The sequence below is a fragment of the Gorilla gorilla genome, chromosome 6 (assembly GCF_029281585.2).
Source record: "Gorilla gorilla gorilla isolate KB3781 chromosome 6, NHGRI_mGorGor1-v2.1_pri, whole genome shotgun sequence".
Taxonomy (NCBI): Eukaryota; Metazoa; Chordata; class Mammalia; order Primates; family Hominidae; genus Gorilla; species Gorilla gorilla.
In genome coordinates, this window is record NC_073230.2 from 51,730,899 (window position 1) to 51,749,869 (window position 18,971).

At 41.6% G+C, this 18,971-nt stretch overlaps 1 protein-coding gene across 1 annotated transcript in view; it reads right to left on the minus strand.

Moving 5' to 3' along the window:
* LOC129523874 (POU domain, class 6, transcription factor 2-like) overlaps positions 1 to 16,029 on the minus strand; it is a 32,292-nt gene extending 16,263 nt beyond the window's left edge. The window contains exon 1 of the mRNA XM_055347834.2: positions 15,655 to 16,029. Coding sequence (XP_055203809.2) covers positions 15,655 to 16,029 — 375 coding nt within the window. The remainder of the gene's footprint in view (positions 1 to 15,654) is intronic.
* Between the last annotated feature and the right edge of the window lie 2,942 nt (positions 16,030 to 18,971).

Consider the following 18,971-nt stretch of genomic DNA (forward strand, 5'->3'; position numbering starts at 1 on the left):
ATATTAAAGATTAAATATATTTTTAATTTGCTTAATAAAGTGTGATGGATATTTGCATGTCAATCTACCCCCTATAACGTATTGAGTTGTCCGTCTAAATACTGTTACTTGGCAAAAGCTTTTTACAGTTTTGAGTAACTGAATCATTAGATTGTCTTCGGTTTTACCATTGCATCAGTATTTTATTGGCCCTGGGTGTGGTAAAGAACCATCAAGGAACTGGAAAAGACACCAATTTAAATATTTCTTCCTCAGACACAACACAATAAAGAAAAAATTACTAGGCTGCAATCTTGCTTAAATTAAGAGTCACTAGAGCAAGCTAGGGCTTCTAGGCAAGAGAAGAAATTTCAGATGAAAATAGAATAATTATTTTAAGAACTTTTTCCATGTCCATACAGTCAAAAAGAGAGTCAAAAGGAATCTAAGATGTCTAAGAATCTAAGAAAGATATTTTTCTTCCAAAGTAAATAATCATTTATTTTAGGACACTGGGGTTCTGCTTACCTCTAGAGTTCAACCAAACAGTTCAGAAAAACCAATATAAATTCTTCAAATTTCTTACTTGTCAAGGATCAAGAAGATTATATAAGCGGTGGCATCTCAGTGGAGCCCATAGGTTTCATTCCAATTGCCAGTGTAAATGTGTGTCTGTTAATTCTAGAATCATTTGCAAGCTCAGATAGAATAGTCTTCTGTACATGTCAGAATCAGCCCAGATACTGACCTCTCGCCTTCATAACGTCTTTCCTTAGAAAAACAGGACTTCAGAAGTACCACTTCTGTGAAATTCCATCTCTAAAACTGTAATTCTTTCAGGTAAACTATGAAATATAGCACTACATCATTGGGATTCTTAGTTTAATGTTTTTGGTGTATTAATCTTTAGAAATTTTATGCTTAAAATATATCAAATAAGAAAAGACAAAGCAGAGATTTAAGCTACTTTATGAAACAGCTCTCAGGTTCAATATAAAAATGTAATATATGTTAAATAAGCAGCATTAGGAACATGTTACTTAATTTGATTTAATTATGTTGTTGTTTTGGACACTGACTTAACTGTAAAAATCACATATACTTGTATTGCATAACTATTGGCAAAAGAAATAGACATTTAAGTATTAAAACATAACCAGACACAAAAATTGGAATAATTTACCAAAAGAAAATGCAGGGAGTTAGGGAATAATTAGAAGCAGAAGAAAAAGTTTCTTTCCTTTCCTTCCTGGAGGGAAAGGGAAACTTAGATGCTTCTATAAAGGCAGATGTTTTATTACATTGTCTTAATTTTTGAAAGGCCAAATATGTGAGTAATGTTTATTGGATGCTTCCTACCTGTTTTTGTGTATATTACTTAAAATCCTGGCAATAGTCCTCCTTTTTAGGTATTCGTGATATCATTACAGAAGAGGAAACAGAGACTTCAAAAGATGAAATGACTTACTTGGGATTACACAGCTGGTATAAGTAAGCTTTCAATCCATGTAAGTCTGACTCAAGAGCCAGCACTCCTTCCACTATGCCCCACTGCCTCTCAACTCCACGATCATCGGAGATGAGCAGTTACAGGTCAGGGAAGCAGCAGGGAGCTGGGAATTGTGGGAACAAATGAGGTATGTTCAAACTGATAGATCACGGTGAGCTACACTTTCAAGTTGATCAGCCATAGTGTAGATCATCATGATCTATCAATGTGTTTCTTTTCCCTAATATAAAATTTCAAATATTTTTCTGGTTTAAGAATTATTGTCTGCAGTTCCCTATTTAAAATGCCATGTTTGAAAGAAAACATGGTACTCTGAGGTGGCTAGAAGATTATCCAAAAATAATGTTATGATTTTAGTGCAGTTTGGGGACACATCTCAGATGCAGTTGCCTACAGATTGTTCTTTGCTTGATATAATTAATTCTGGTTATGTGTACTACCCCCAAACTTACTCTTCTCAATATTGTATCCTGTTTATATGATCGTATTTTCTATTTATTCACCCTACTGTTAGTAGACTGCCTAAAGGAGCTTGAGTTTCTCTCCATCTGAGTTTACATAATCACTTTCTTGCCCTTTTTTGAGCTGTGAGCCCAGTGTAAATAGGCTGAGAGCATGGAGAATCTGCAAGAAAGAAGAGAAAAGGAACAGCTCATGTGAGCCTGTGGCTGTGCATTTTCCAGAGGAGGAGGACCGGATGTCCATCCCACACACAGAATGACAAATGGAGCACAGGATGCAGTGTCTGAGAAGCTTTCTACGTCCTACTGGCTCTCACAGGCTTGCTCTCTTGGTTTGTTTTTACTGGTTGGCACTGCCAGGGTGTTTAATATATTCACCAAAAATAGATTGAAATAACAGCACACTGTAAAGGCTTTCTTGGTTTTCTGTGCCACTGATCCCCAGGTATCTTCTATGTGTTATGCGGTATATCCTTAATAATGTTTTAGTTTCTGGAATAAATCATCTTCTAATTAAATGTGTCATTGATATTAAAATAAGTGGGGTGGCAAGTGTCTTGGAAAATGGACTAAAATGCAGAATGTACTAGGCAAGTTGGAAAAGTGAATGCACATAAACAGAAAATTCAAATGGGATTAAATATAAAGAAACTCACTTGGGGAGGAAAAAATCTCTCTAAATCTGCAAAGGCAAAATGAAGGAGGGCTGGCCTTCAACAAAGATGTCAGAGAGCCATAGTGAACTCCAGGCTGAACCCTCCCTGTCCTGCAATGGAGGCAATGAATACAACCCAGAGGGGTCTCGCAGAAGCCAGAGTATGCGGGAAGGGCATCGTTACTTGACCTCCCTGCCTGCCCTAGTTGGCATTTTTCTGAGTAATGTGTACCTTGGAATAGCTTGAAGAGAAATTAAATCAGTGGTTCTCAAGATTTCGTTGCATCAGAATCACCTGGAGGGCTGTTAGAGCACAGATCACTGGGCTCCACCCTGACTTTCTAATTTAGTAAGCCTGGGTTGGGGCTCAAGAATTTGCATATCTAACAAGTTTTCAGGTGATGCTGCTACTGTGGGTTGGAGGACCACACAGATTTTGGAAGGAGCTTCTCTTGGAAAAAGAGTTAGAGCAAGTGGATCTGTTATGTCTAGACAAAAGAAGCCAGAGCCCAGACATAATAAGAACTTTGATTAACTAGGAGGGTATAATGAATGCCTGAGCCTTACTGAGGAATTCATTCTACTGTGGACAGGACAAGAGCACAAATTAAATTTGCTGAGAGATTTAGAGTTGACATCAGGATGAGCTACCTTAAAACATTTGGAAGACCTGGAACATGATACAAGAGAGATTTTAGCTATCTTTGTGGAAAATTTGAAAAGAGGAGGAAGTTATCCTTTTGGCATTCAGAGAGGCTTTACAGAGGAGGGAGAGATTTAGGACAGAGGAGGGAGAGTGGATCCAGACCCCAAAGAATGGATGAGCAGGAGCTTGCCAGACACGGAAGGTGGGAAGAGGTTCCAGGCCAGGGGCACAGAATGCACAGAAAGTATGAATGAACTGCATCAGCCGAACTTGGCAGGGAGTGAGAAGGTGAGACCAGAGAAGTTAGCTATCCAGATACATGACTGGAAGGTCAAAGGACTGCTCTGCATTGGGACCACCCATATAGATTTCACCCATCTAGGCAAACCCTTACTCTATTTTAGATCCCTTGTGGGTGGGAATGCCTCATTTCTATCTCATTCTGGGTGGCTTGAGAAAAAATTGAGAATCAGTGATTCAGGCCAGGGCTAGGAAGGAACATTGATGTTTTTGAAAATTAGTAACTGAATACATTTTTGTATTTACTTGAAAAATAATGGATGGATTTTGATAATTGCATGGCATTTTAAGAGAGCTAATTTGAATAAGCTGTCTCTCATTGGTTTTCTGTTAGTACCAAGATTACCTTTTGAGGAAAAATTGAGTGCCTTCATGGATGGTAGTCTCCAAGTATTATAGCTATGGTATTTAATTTTTGAAAAATCTTAATGCTTTGATTTTGCAAGTTGCAGTTTTTTTTCCTTTCATTTTTCTCTCCCCGCCTTAATGATACTGAAAAGTCCTGTTAACTTTTGTCTGGATTTAGTCAAAAGGAGAATAAATCTACACAAAAATAATGTCTGTGTGGCTTATGAAGAAACTACTAATTCATAGGCATGGGGCAATTAGGGGAAAGAAAAGACAGGCCTCTGAAGAGACCCTGTCTTTGGGAGGTGTTCACCGTATGCCACAACAGCTGTAGAATCCCTTGGAGGAAGCAAAAGTTTGCTTTTGAGCTCCACTAAATATTTTTGTATTAAGTAACTTTTCTTTCATGCACACAAAGATTCTCATCACTCTCTTATTTTCATCTGGTTGTTTGTTTGTTTGAGACAGTGTCTCACGCTGTAGCCCAAGCTGGAGTGCAGTGGTGCGATCTCGGGTCACCACAACCTCTGCCTCCCGGACTCAAGTGATTCTCGTGCCTCAGCCTCCCAAGTAGCTGGGACTACAGGCGTGCACCACCATGCGCAGCTAACTTTTTGTATTTTAGTAGAGACGGGGTTTCACCATGTTACCCAGGGTGGTCTCGAACTCCTGAGCTCAGGCAATCTGCCTGCCTCGGCCTCCCAAAGTGCTGGGATTACAGGCGCGAGCCACTGCGCCCGGCCTTCATCTGGTTTTTTTCTGAATTTGTTTTCTGGTATTGCTCACCAAGGATTTCTGATGTAATACTGTGGAAGCTATATTTAGGGCTGTCAAATACCGGTGTTTTTTAAAAAAAATACTGTTTACATTTCAGATGATAACTTTGCATGTTCTTCTCTCATCATTGGAAAGAATCATCATCAGTGTGTTGGATACTACATTCTTAGATTCAGGCTATTTGAATTAATGGTAGGCAGATGTGAAAATTACATTAAAGATGTCATTACTTTTATTAAATTAAAACAAATCATTCCAGGTCATCTGGTCTGACAGTCCTATACTTTACTTCATGAAAGTGGACTTCCTTCTGAGTATGAGTTAGGGAACTCTCTGTTCCTGTAATTTATGACATATTTTACCTTCAGAACTATGCTCTTGTGAGATCACACATTTGTTGTAAATCACATGAAAAAATAAATTGAGAAACTTCTGTACTGTATGACAGAAATCCTTTATTTTTTAGTGGTTGTCCATATTATATTTCTTCAATGTAAAGGGTAATATTTAAAGAAAAAAATTGAAGACCACTATCCTTATACCTTTTGAGCTTTTAACTTTTTGACTCAGGGGCTTTTATGATTGGTGAGCCTCAGAATCACAGCTTTTACATCTGGGACTCACACTTGTGCATCTCCTGTCAATTTGCCCAACTTATTAGCTTGATTGCGTGTTCTCATGGTGTCTCAACTGGAGCCAATGCCAAGAAATAAAGTCATTCATTCATTTCTACCATTTCCCTGGTATTTCTGACCAGGTTCACCATCAGTTTTCTGGATATTCCTGGGACTAGGACAGACCACTGGCACATGCCTTGAGCAAGAGGGACAGGTCCATTGGTGCCTGCCGTGACTTGGGTATTTGAGATGGTTCCCGCATTGTTCTTTTCCGCTGTGCTCATGTGTTCTCTCAGCGTGCACATACCTGAGAGGTGCACATATGTGTACTGGTGAAGGGAGCCCGCTCTTTGGGATGCTGGTTGTAGCTGACATGTTGATTGGGGTGTACTTTGTTGGATTTGCAAGGTACATCCCCAAGAAGCTGGCTGTTTTTTCCAGTTGCTAATCTCCAATCCTGCAGTGAAGAGGACATTGGTGGTGGTTAGACTAGCAGAGGACTGACCATATGTTGCTGCAGTAGGAACAAGCTTTCATTCTGGGACTGACAGATGCTGTGTGAGAAGTCTCCTGAGGTGTGTCTGGGCCTGTGAGAGAGACTATGGAAAAGGATTACGGATATCTGCTGTGAGCAAGGGGTTAGGAGTGGCACCATTCCTGCCTCTTATTTGCCATTTCTTGGTTAGGCCTTTCTCCTGGATCAAAACTGTACTACTCCCAAACTAGAGTTGCAATTTTGTGTCACAGCTGTAGTCTATCACCCACACTCACCTTTGAAATTCAAGGTGAGAGTGAGAGCTACTTTATATTAAATGTTAATGATTTCTAACTAATTCGTCACCTTTTTGGCAATTTACAACTGGCTTTGCTGACAGAAAAGGTTTTTAGCAGATTGTAGCAAAAGAGGCCAATTTCCCCATATTTTCCCCCAGAGATAATTTTGAACATAGTTGGACCAGATGAAACTAGGGTTTAAAAGGCCAATGAAAGATAGAGAAGCTTGCCTTATTTGAGGAACCACTTAGAAGGTAGAGAATCAAACAGAAATAGTGTAAATAGCAAATAGTGAAATAAATAAACCAGCTGAGAGATGGGGGGAAGAAAAGTTCTTAATGATAAGATTGGCAGAGACTGCTTGGGATAAAGCTGAGGAAGAAGAGGTGGCTCCCCAGGCTACAGATTTAGATTTTGAGTGAGAAGACAAAGTCTCTGTCTCCAGAAAGTGTACAGATTCACACCTCGCTGGGATTCTCCTGATGTTGGCTCCCTCGCTGGGTGAAGTTCCCTTGCTGAATGCTCTAATAGATCCCTTCACTTCTACCTCATGGCACATACTGCTGTCTTAGTGACATAGTTGTACAAGTCTTTGGTGAATGTACATCTTCCTCACTACCCCATAAGCTCCATGAAGGAAGAGCTCATGGCATCTGTCTTGCCCACCAACACAGCCTAGCTTCCTGGTACCAATGCCAGACACATGGTAGGTGGTCAATAAATATTTCCATTAAATAGATTTTTTTGTACTCATTGAACAAGCAACTGGATTTTCCAAGCATAGTCTCTGAGAGCCACCAAGAATGGGTTTGTTTTTGTGGTTGGATCAGGAGCCAAATGGAGGCAATGGCTGAGGTATCTGGAAGGATATTTCTGCACTGTTGTAGATAAATGATAATATTGGGACTTTCTTCTTCCCTTCTCTTTATATTTTATTTCCTTGCTAACTGCTTTACATTATACAGCTTTCTGACTTCACATAAAGCCATGTGCTCAGTCATACACTCACTCTTAGTCTTCATCATTCCTGTCCACCATCTTTCTTTTGTTAGTGTACACTCCAGCTTTAACTCTGGGTCTTAGCCTTGCCCACCTCTTACTTCTTAACTCACTCAGTTAAGGAGCTCATTTCAACATGTTTCAAACAGGCACAATCCAGACTTTAAAACGTTGTAACAGAGAAACAGAGGAATTGATGTTTCTTCATTGCTTTACCTAATTTTATTTCTGCAGCATTTGATGCTCGTCCACTTCCTACTTTTTTGAAATACTTGGATGCTAGATCACCACACTCTGGGTTAGTTACCCAACCATTTCTTCTCTCATTTTTCCTCTTCCATTCCTTAAATGCTGATGTTTCCCAAGAGGGACTCTTGGTCTTCCTTCCCTTGCTTCTCATATTTTTTCTGATTTTCTTTCTTCCCTTGCTCCTCTTGCTTTCTCTGGTCTCATTTGTTTTCAGCTACAACAAATGTACTCATGACTTGACTCCCATGCACTCACGACTCAACTCCAAGTACATGCTCTCATTAATTCTTCTTTGTGTTTTGCTATAGACTCCTAAATGGTTTGCTCACAGTAGATGGTTTACTTCAGTTCAACCTCTGTAGTGCTATCAGAGTTATTTTCTTGAAAAAAAAAAAAAAAGCTAAGCTTTTAAAATACCTTTTACACGTTTAACAGGTCCTGTTCCCCATGCCACCCAACTGGGTGAGTCCCTCCAACAGGGGTTGTCAGACACCCTATATAGGAGTGATCCTACTGGCATCAGGTTGGTGCCCCTTGAGGTCAGAGGTCCCAGAGGAAGGAGGAGGCACCCATTTTTGCTGTTCTCCAGACTTCTTGAATGACATATCCAGGCACGGGAGTGAATCAGATGAGTAGGGCCTGAAGTGAACCTCCCAGCAAACTGCAGCAGCCCTACAGAAGAGGGACTTGACCATTGAAAGGAAAACAAGCAGAAAGCAACAACAACAACATCATCATCAACAACAACAACAACAACAACAAGCCCTCACAAAAACCCTCCAACGATCAGCAGCCTCAAAGACTGAAACTAGACAAACTCACAAAGATGAGAAAGAGTCAATGAAAAAATGCTGAAAACCCAAAAGACCAGAGTGCCTCTTCTCCTCCAAATGATCACAACATCTCTCCAACAAGGGCACAGAACTGGATGGAGGATCAGATGAACTAATTGACAGAAGTATCAGAAGATAGGTAATAAAAACTATGATGAGCTAAAGGAGCATGTTCTAACCCAATGCAAAGAAGCTAAGAACCTTGATAAAAGGTTTGAGGAATTGCTAACTAGCATAACCAGTTTAGAGAGGAACATAAATGGCCAGATGGAACTGAAAAACACTGCACAAGAACTTCGTGAAGCATACACAAGTGTCAATAGCCAAATTGATCAAGTGGAAGAAAGGATATCAGAGTTTGAAGACCATCTTGCTGAAATAAGGCATGCAGACAAGACTAGAGAAAAAAAGAAAGAAAAGGAATGAAGAAAGCCTCCAAGAAATATGGGACTTCATGAAAAGACCAAACCTATGATTGACTGGAGTACCAGAATGAGATAGGGAGAATGGAAACACGCTGGAAAACACACTTCAGGATATTATCCAGGAGAACTTCCCCAACCTAGCAAGAAAGGCCAACATGCAATTCAGGAAATACAGAGAATACCATTAAGATATTTTATGAGAAGATCAACCCCAAGACACATAATCGTTAAATTCTCCAAGGGCAAAATGAAGGAAAAACTGTTAAGGGCAGCCAGAGAGAAAGGCCAGGTCACCTACAAAGGGAAGCCCATCCCACTAACAGCAGACCTCTCAGCAGAAACTCTACAAGCCAGAATAGATTGGGGGCCAATATTTAACAATCTTAAAGAAAAGAATTTTCAATCTAGAATTTCATATCCAGCCAAACTAAGCTTCATAAGCGAAGGAGAAATAAAATCATTTCCAGACAAGCAAATGCTGAGGCATTTTTTTTACCACCATACCTGCCCTGCAAGAGCTCCTGAAAGAAGCGCTAAATATGGAAAGGAAAAACTGGTACCAGCCACTGCAAAAACACACCAAAAAGCCCGGTTGTGGTGGCTCACACCTGTAATCCCAGCACTTTGGGAGGCTGAGGCGGGTGGATCACCTAAGGTCAGGGTTTGAGAGCAGCCTGGCCAACATGGCGAAACCCTGTCTCTATATTTTGTAAAAATACAAAAAATAGCCAGGTGTGGTGGTGCATGCCTATAATCCCAGCTACTCAGGAGGCTGAGGCAGGAGAATCAGTTGAACCCAGGAGGCAGAGGTTGCAGTGAGCTGAGATTGTGCCTTTGCACACCAGCCTGGGTGACAAGAGCGAAAATCCGTTTCAAGAAAACAAAACAAAAACAAAAAACAAAAACACCAAAATATAAAGACCAATGACACTATGAAGAAACTGCATCAACTAGTGTGCAAAATAACAAAATGGCAGCATGATGACAGAACCAAATTCATACATAACAATACTAACCTTAAATGTAAGTGGGGTAAATGCCCCAATTAAAAGACACAGACTGGCAGATTGGATAAAGAGTCAAGACCCATCGGTGTGTTGTATTCAGGAGACCCATCTCATGTGCAAAGACACACGTAGGCTCAAAATAAAGGGATGGAAGAAAATTTACCAAGCAAATGGAAAGCAAAAAAAAAACCAGGGGTTGCAATCCTAGTCTCTGATAAAATAGACTTTGAAGCAGCAAAGATCAAAAAAGACAAAGAAGGGGATTATGTAATGGTAAAGGGAACAATTCAACAAGAAGAGCTAACTATTCTAAACATATATGTACCCAATACAGGAGCACCCAGATTCATCAAACAAGCTCTTAGAGACCTACAAAGAGACTTAGACTCCCACACAATAATAGTGGGAGACTTTAACACCCTAATGTCAGTATTAGACAGATCAATGAGACAGAAGATTAACAAGGATATTCAGGACTTCAACTCAGCTCTGGATCAAGTGGACCTAATAGACCTAACGGAACTCTCCACCCCAAATCAACAGAATATACATTCTTCTCAGTGCCACATGGCACTTATTCTAAAATCAACCACATAATTGGAAGTAAAACACTCCTCATCAAATGTGAAAGAACTGAAATCATAACAGTCTCTCAGACCACAGTGTGATCAAATTAGAACTCAGGATTAAGAAACTCATTCTAGTTCTAGATCCCTGAGGAATCACCACACTGTCTTCCACAATGGTTGAACTAGTTTATAGTCCCACCAACAGTGCAAAACTGTTCCTATTTCTCCACATCCTCTCCAGCATTTGTTGTTTCCTGACTTTTTAATGATCACCATTCTAACTGGTGTGAGATGGTATCTCATTGTGGTTTTGATTTGCATTTCGGCCCAGCCATCCCATTACTGGGTATATACCCAAATGATTATAAATCATGCTGCTATAAAGACACATGCACATGTATGTTTATTGCGGCACTACTCACAACAGCAAAGACTTGGAACAACCCAAATGTCCATCAATGATAGACTGGATTAAGAAAATGTGGCACATATGTACCATGGAATACTATGCAGCCACAAAAAAGGATGAGTTCATGTCCTTTGTAGGGACATGGATGAAGCTGGAAACCATCATTCTCAGCAAACTATCGCAAGGACAAAAAAACCAAACATCGCATGTTCTTACTCATAGGTGGGAATTGAACAATGAGAACACTTGGACACAGGAAGGGGAACATCACACACCGGGGCCTGTTGTGGGGTAGGGGGATGGGGGAGGGATAGCATTAGGAGATATACCTAATGTAAATGATGAGTTAATGGGTGTAGCACACCAACATGGCACATGTATACATATGGAACAAACCTGCACGTTGTGCACATGTGCCCTAGAACTTAAAGTATAATAATAATAAAAAAAGAAACTCACTCAAAACCACATGATTATATGGAAATTGAACAACCTTCTCCTAGATGACTCCTGGGTAAATAAGGAAATTAAGGCAGAAATCAAGAAGTTCTTTGAAACTAATGAGAACAAAGACACAACGTACCAGAATCTCTGGGACACAGCTAAGGCAGTGTTAAGAGGGAAATTTATACCACTAAATGCTCACATCAGAAAGCTAGAAAGTTCTCAAATCGACACCCTAACATCACAAGAACTAGAGAGGCAAGAGGAAACTAATCCAAAAGCTAGCAGAAGACAAGAAATAACTGAGATCAGAGAAGAATTGAAGGAGATAGAGACAAGAAAAACCCTTCCAAAAATTAATGAATCCAGGAGCTGGTTTTTTGAAAAAAATTAACAAAATAGGTAGACCACTAGCTAGATTAATAAAGAAGAAAAAAGAGAAGAAACAAACAGACACAATAAAAAGTGATAAAGGGGATATCACCACTGATCTCACAGAAATACAAACTACCACCAGGTAACACTATAAACATCTGTACACAAATAAACTAGAAAATCTAGAAGAAATGAATAAATTCCTGGACACATACACCCTCCCAAGACTAAACCAGGAAGAAGTCAAATCCCTGAATAGACCAATAACAAGTTCTGAAATTGAGGCAGTAATTAATAGCCTACCAACCAAAAAAAGCCCAGGACCACATGGAGTCACAGCTGAATTCTACCAGAAATACAAAGAGGAGCTGGTATCATTGCTTCTGGAACTATTCCAAACAATTGAAAAGGAGGGACTCCTCCTTAACTAATTTTATGAAGCCAGCACCATCCTGATACCACAACCGGGAAGAGACACAACACAAAAAGAAAACTTCAGGCCAATATTCCTGATGAACACAGATGCAAAAATCCTCAATAAAATACTGGCAAACCAAATCCAGCAGCAGATCAAAACTTATCCACCACGATCAAGTCGGCTTCATCCCTGGGATGCAAGGCTGGTTCAACATATGCAAATGAATAAGCATAATCCATTGCATAAAGAGAATCAAAGACAAAAACCACATGATTATCTCAATAGATGCACAAAAAGCCTTTGATAAAATTCAACATCCCTTCATGTTAAAAGCTCTCAATAAACTAGGTATTGATGGAACATATCTTAAAATAGTAAGAGCTATTTATGACAAACCCACAGCCAATATCATATTGAATGGGCAAAAGCTGGAAGCATTCCCTTTGAAAACTGGTACAAGACAAGGATGCCCTCTCTCACCACTCCTATTCAACATAGTATTGGAAGTTCTGGCCAGGGCAATCAGGCGAGAGAGGAAAATAAAGGGTATTCAAATGGGAAAAGAGGAAGTCAAATTGTCTCTGCTTGCAGACGACATGATTTTATATTTAGAAAATCCCATCTTCTCGGCCCCAAAACTCCTTAGACTGATAAGCAAGTTCAGCAAAGTCTCAGGATACAAAATCAGTGTGCAAAATTACAAGCATTCTTTTACACCAACAATAGACAAGCAGAGAGCCAAATCATGAATGAACTCCCATTCACAATCACTACAAAGAGAATAAAATACCTAGGAATACAGCTAACAGGGGATATGAAGGACCTTTTCAAGGAGAACTACAAACCACTGCTCAATGAAATAAGAGAGGACACAAACAAATGGAAAAACATTCCATCCTTTTGGATAGGAAGAATCAATATTGTGAAAATGGCCATACTGCCCAGAGTAATTTATAGATTCAATGCTATACCCATCAAACTACCACTGATATTCTTCACAGAATTAGAAAAAACTATTTTAAATTTCATATGGAATCAAAGAAGACCCCATATAGCCAAGACAATCCTAAGCAAAAAGAACAAAGCTGGAGGCATCACTCCACCTCACTTCAAACTATACTACAAGGCTACAGTAACCAAAATAGCGTGGTACTGGCACCAAAACAGATATATAGACCAATGGAGCATAATAGAGACCTCAGAAATAACACCACACATCTAAAACTATCTGATCTTGGACAAACCTGACAAAAACAAAGGGGAAAGGATTCCCTATTTAATAAATGGTGCTGGGAAAAGTGGCTAGCCATATGCAGAAAACTAAAACTGGACCCCTTCCTTACACCTTTTATAAAAATTAACTCAAGATGGATTAGACTTAAATGTAAAACCCCACACCATAAAAACGCTAGAAGAAAACCTAGGCAATACCATTCAGGACATAGGCATGGGCAAAGACTTCATGACAAAAATGCCAAAAGCAATGGCAAGAAATGCCAAAATTGACAAATGAGATCTAATTAAACTAAAGAGCTTCTGCACAGCAAAAAAAACTAGCATCAGAGTGAACAGGCAACCTACAGAATGGGAGAAAATTTTTGCAATCTATCCATCTGACAAAGGTCTAATATCCAGAATTTACCAGGAACTTAAACAAATTTACAAGAAAAAAACAATCCCATGAAAAAGTGGGCAAAGGATATGAACAGACTTCTCAAAAGAAGACATTTACACAGCCAACAAACATATGAAAAAAAGCTCAACATCACTGATCATCAGAGAAATGCAAATGAAAACCACAATGAGATACCATCTCATGCCAATCAGAATGGTGATTATTAAAAAGTCAGGAAACAACAGATGCTGACAAGGCTGTGGAGAAATAGGAACACGTTTACACTTTTGGTGGGAATGTAAATTAGTTCAACCATCGTGGAAGACAGTATGGCAATTCCTCAAGGATCTAGAACCTGGAACATCACTTGACCCCGCAATCCCATTACTGGGTATATACCCAAAAGAATATAAATCTTTCTACTGTAAAGACATATGCACATGTATATTTATTGCAGCGCTATTTATAATACCAAAGACATGGAACCAACCCAAATGCCCATCAATGATAGACTGGATAAGGAAAATGTGGTACATACACACCATGGAATACTATGCTGCCGTAAAAAGGAATGAGGTCATGTCCTTTGCAAGGACATAGATGAAGCTGGAAGCCATCATTCTTAGCAAACTAACACAGGAAAAGAAAACCAAACACCTCATGTTCTCACTCATAACAGGGAGTTGAACATTGAGAACAGATGGACACAGAGAGGGGAACAACACACACCAGGGCCTGTTAGGGGGTGGGATGTGAGGAGGGAACTTAGAGGATGGGTCAATAAATGCAGCAACCACCATGGCACACATATACCTATGTAACAAACCGGCACGTTCTGCACATGAATCTCATTTTTTTTGTGTTTTTTGTTTTTGCTTTTTTTTTTTTTTGGAAGAAGTTAAAAAAAACCCAAAAACAAACCTCTCATAGATCTCCAGGGCTTGGCTGCAGATTAAATCATCACCATCATCATCACCATCACCATCACCATCATCATCACTATCATCACGACCATGTTAGTGCTTACTGTATGCCAGGCACTATTCTGACCACTTCATATGTATATTAACTCATTTAATCCTCATAACCACCCTGTGAGGTAGCTACTGGTGTATCCCCACTTTACAAATGAGGTAACAGGGGCACAAAGATGATATGTAGTGCGTTCAAGGTCCCACAGAGAAAAAGTCCATTCTTTTTAGATTGTTTATAGAGCCCTTCCATGAATGTCCTCTGCCTCCTCTCTGCTCCAATCACATAAGCCTTTCTCCTGTTTCTCAACACTCCATCCTCTTTCCCATTTCCCTGCCTTTGTGCCTGCTGTTCCCTCTGCTTGGAATGTTGTTAACCCTTCGTTTACTTGGTTAACTCATACCCAACTGTCTGGACTCCATTCCCAAGCCATTATCTCTGGGAGGACTAAAAACTCTCCGGGCAGAGGTGGTCACTTCCAACTCTGTGGTGATACCTGCCCTGTCACAGGACAGTCTCTGCTCTACTGCACAACAGATTCTGCTTATAAACCTGTGTCCTCTACAGGGTGATGAGCTCCCTAAAATCAGAAAGCATCTCTCCTTTATTGCTGTTTCTTCACATTTATCAGGGGCCTGCTATACAGTAGGTTATCACAAAATGTTTGTTGAAGGAGCCAATTAACCAGACACTCCATGAGGTCAGGGACCACACCTTTTTCTGTGCTGTGGACCCAATCTCTAGCACAAACACATAGGAAGCTCTCAATTGATATTTGAATGGAAAAATTAACTGGATCATCATGGTTTTGTGAAATTCAACCAAGCAGAACTTCCTATTTTTCATTTCCTCATTTGTAGGCAGTGGTTTCAGCAGCAGCACCTTGTGATCTCCTAATATTTAATAATTTTTTCATTCACAGTTAAGGCATGAGTGTCCTTCGTTTCTTTTTGACCTCATTTTGAAAATCTGAAAATTAAGTATCTTGAGCACAGATTAATAAGAATACATCCCTATTGAATTTTAGGGCACTCTCTCTGTTTGTAATTTAATACATTCTTATTTTTATATTAAAGAGGTATTTAGTTATCACCCATATTCATTAAGAATGAAAAAGAGTTACATGCCATTTTATAAGTATGGATATGTTCAGATGAGTGAGATCAAATATTTTGTAATGTAAAAGTTACTTTTCATTGATTGAGACCAAAGAGGAGAAGCTGGGTAAGGACAGTGTCCTGTGCCATGGCTGCCTTGGCCTGGAACATTTACCTGCTGGCCGGGCTTGATGGGTGACAGCGTGATGCCCTGGGTGTTGATCACGGGCAGGATCTGGTTCCCAATGACTGTGGCGATGATCTGGCCCTGGGCGTTTGTTAGGAGCTGGGGGGTGATTGGCTGCACTTGCAAGCCCTGAGTGCCGCTTGCTGCTTGGCTCGATGGCCCCGGATTAGGCATCAGTGGAATGGTCCCGATAATCTGCAAGACAGGCCCAAAGGTGAGGAGCTGGCTCCGTGAAGGGTCTTTGCATGCAACTGAAGACCATGCAGTGCCTGGTCTCTCTAGGATGCTCCCTGGGAGCCGACTCAGAATCTGCAAGCAGCTCTGGAGGGGGACGTGGTGGAAGAAGGTGGCAGGGGCAGACATCTAAAGCAGAGATAAGTACACACGAACTGAGTTCATGTGATGGAAGGGAGAAACATCTCATTTAAAAATAAAATCAAGCATCTGTTAAGGTATAAACATGCAGTTTTTGCCAGGGCAGGTCTGACATCTGCTTTCTCTCAGAACCAGAGGGAGGATGGGCTTCTCACAGCACTCAAGGCCCTCTTCCACCTGGGAAGAGTGCATCCCCACCACCCCCCAACCCCGGGGGGCTCCACACTTCCTGAACTAGGGGATCCTCTGACATTCTTTCCTCTGCCTCCTTCCCTCCACCGACATCCAGCTCCTCTCTCAATGTCGGGGGAGGGGCTCCCCGATACCCCCAGCAGGATTAGGGGCCTCACACACCCTGGTGTTCACAGTGGTGGAGAGTCTGGGCTCTGGAGACAGAGTGACAGGATTCCATTCCCAGCTGTGCCACTTACTGACTGTGGCACATTTGTCAAGGGACCTAAGCTTTCCGAAGGCTTGACAGAATTGTGATTATAAACAAGCTTTTGAAACTCTTAAAATAGAGGTGAAATGACTACTGAGGACTGAAATCAGAAAGAAAGTGCCTTTTAAATGATGTGTTTTAAAGCCAGGGCCTAAAGGTGAGGGGCTTGGGCCTTCTGTGGCAGGTGGCAGGGGAGGCTCTTCTCTGCATCGAGTGGCTTCTGGCTTCAATGAGGGACCGTGGGGACTGACCGCAGGAGGGGCCTGGCCAGATCCAGTTACTGTGCCAAGGAGAAAGTCACCATGAATAGAAAAACAGCAAATGGACAGACTGGGTGTCCATAGAATCTGGACATAGAGACCATATTGTTAGGGACACACTGTTAGTGACAGATGTAATCTGTAAAAACCTAAAACATGATCTCTATTCCCAACGGTGGTGGCATCTCCTGAGAAGCGACGTGGCACTGGCTGTGTGGATGCTTTTCTGCCTCCACACATGGTAGGATGGTTACCTAGTTCTGCTTTCCGGTCGCCTTCAAGGGCTCTGGCTCTCAGAGGTGAAATCTGGTGACCTGGCCTGGGGGCCACCAGGACACAGTAATAAGATCTCAGGAAGTGTTTTTACACATATGATTCCTCTGCATTCTATATTCTTACAACACCTCTGTGAAGTAATATTTGTCATGCCTCTGCTTACTAGACAAGACACAGGGGCACAGGGAGGCCAAGCAACTCAGCTGAGTCTCTTCACAGAAGTGTTTGTAAGTGACAATCTGGGGCTACAGTCCAGGTCTGGCTGACCCCAAGTGCTCGCTTTTCCATCCTTCCCCCTAGCTCCCACAGCATGGAGGACCTTGGAGGGTGCCAGCTCTTAGAAAACACACTGTGTGTCTTGTTTGCAATTTCCCACTAGATGAAAGGCTGCTGGTGGGCTGGGTTTGTAAGTGATACTGCTTTCTACCCGCACAATACCATGAGCAGTGCTTTGAACATAGTTTCTCAGTAAATGTTTTTTGACTGAGTGGTTTCTAGACTCAGCTGTCACTGGGACTCCAGATGCAGCTGGAACCACAGGAGAATTGCAAGACCATGCCATTCAGTGACAGATCGTGCTGGAGAAAGCCTCCTCATCCCTAGGCCACTGCTTCCACCACAAAAGCCCCTGTGGGATGGCACTAATGGAGGACCTGTGCGGATATCAAGTATCAATGGCATTTGTCAATGGAGGCCAATAAAGGTCAAGTAATTACTGTGAGAGTGGTCAGCTGTCCCCTAGGGAGTGTGGCAGGGCTGCAGTCTCACTGAGCAAGCCCGCAATGCCTGGCCCGCAGCATCAGCAATGAGCACATCCCATCAGTGTGGGCAAGGTCAGGAGGCGTCCACCTCAATAGATCACAGCAAGTACTTTATTGATGAGTGGTCTTGCATTAAACAGCCAGGATTCAAAGGCTGGCTCCTGTGACCCCACAGGCAAGGTAAGAGAGGCCCAGGAACAGGCCTCCCATCTTCAGCTTATGTTGGATAACTCCCCTTTCCACACATGCACAATGAAAACTCAGCCACTGACCCATCCACTCTGGCCTTCCCCAGTGTCTTAGGCCTTTGCAGCCTCATTTCATCCTATCAGCCTGAGCTGAAAGCCTGTGGAAGCTGGATGCATCTACGGGGCAGGGCTGTGGGTCCTGTTTGGGGCAGGGTGTCGGCGCGATTAAGAGCCAGTGGGAGCAAGTAGCCTGAGAGAATGGTTCAGGGTGAGCACAGCACATGACAGTTACAGAACACACTGTGATGAAGAGAGAGGCGTTCTGTCCCAGGAAGATTGACACCAGCCTGTGCTCGCCTCTGCAGTAATGAAATACTCTGCCTACTTCCTGGGTGGAAAGAAGAAAGGCAAATGCAAACAAGTCATCAGCCTCTTCCTTAAGCACAACCTCACTTTCAACTGTGTGCCAGCACATTACTAAAACATGGCGCTGCCTATGTTCCTCCCCAACCTGTCCTTTCTTCTTTTCTAGGCCTGAGCATCACTTATCAAGGATAGGATAACAGTAGTGTCAGAGCCAGAGGAATCTGTAATGACCTGACTATTGGTGCCTTTAACAAAGAGAGTCTGCCTTGGAGGTGGAGGTGGGGGGTCAGGAGCAGTTCTAAAGTCAGGAAGCCTTTGGTGGCACTATGCATTTCTTATTTTTGTTCCCCTTTCAGGGGCATTGGGGTCACCATCTCAACGTGTCAAAAACTCAGTAGTGCATTATGGGGAATTTCGTCATATTCCCGAATGTATCACAATATGTTGGTTTCAATTGGCTCCCATTCATTGAAGGGTAAAGATGGTCACACATTGTGTCATCTAAATATTCTCTGATGTGCCTATTTCACTTATGCTGGCTCTGATTCCTTTTAGCACGGCCACAGATCTAATCAGAACTCCTCCACGGACTTTGACTTCACAGAGGTCGCAAGAATGGAACTGGGGAAGCTGAGAT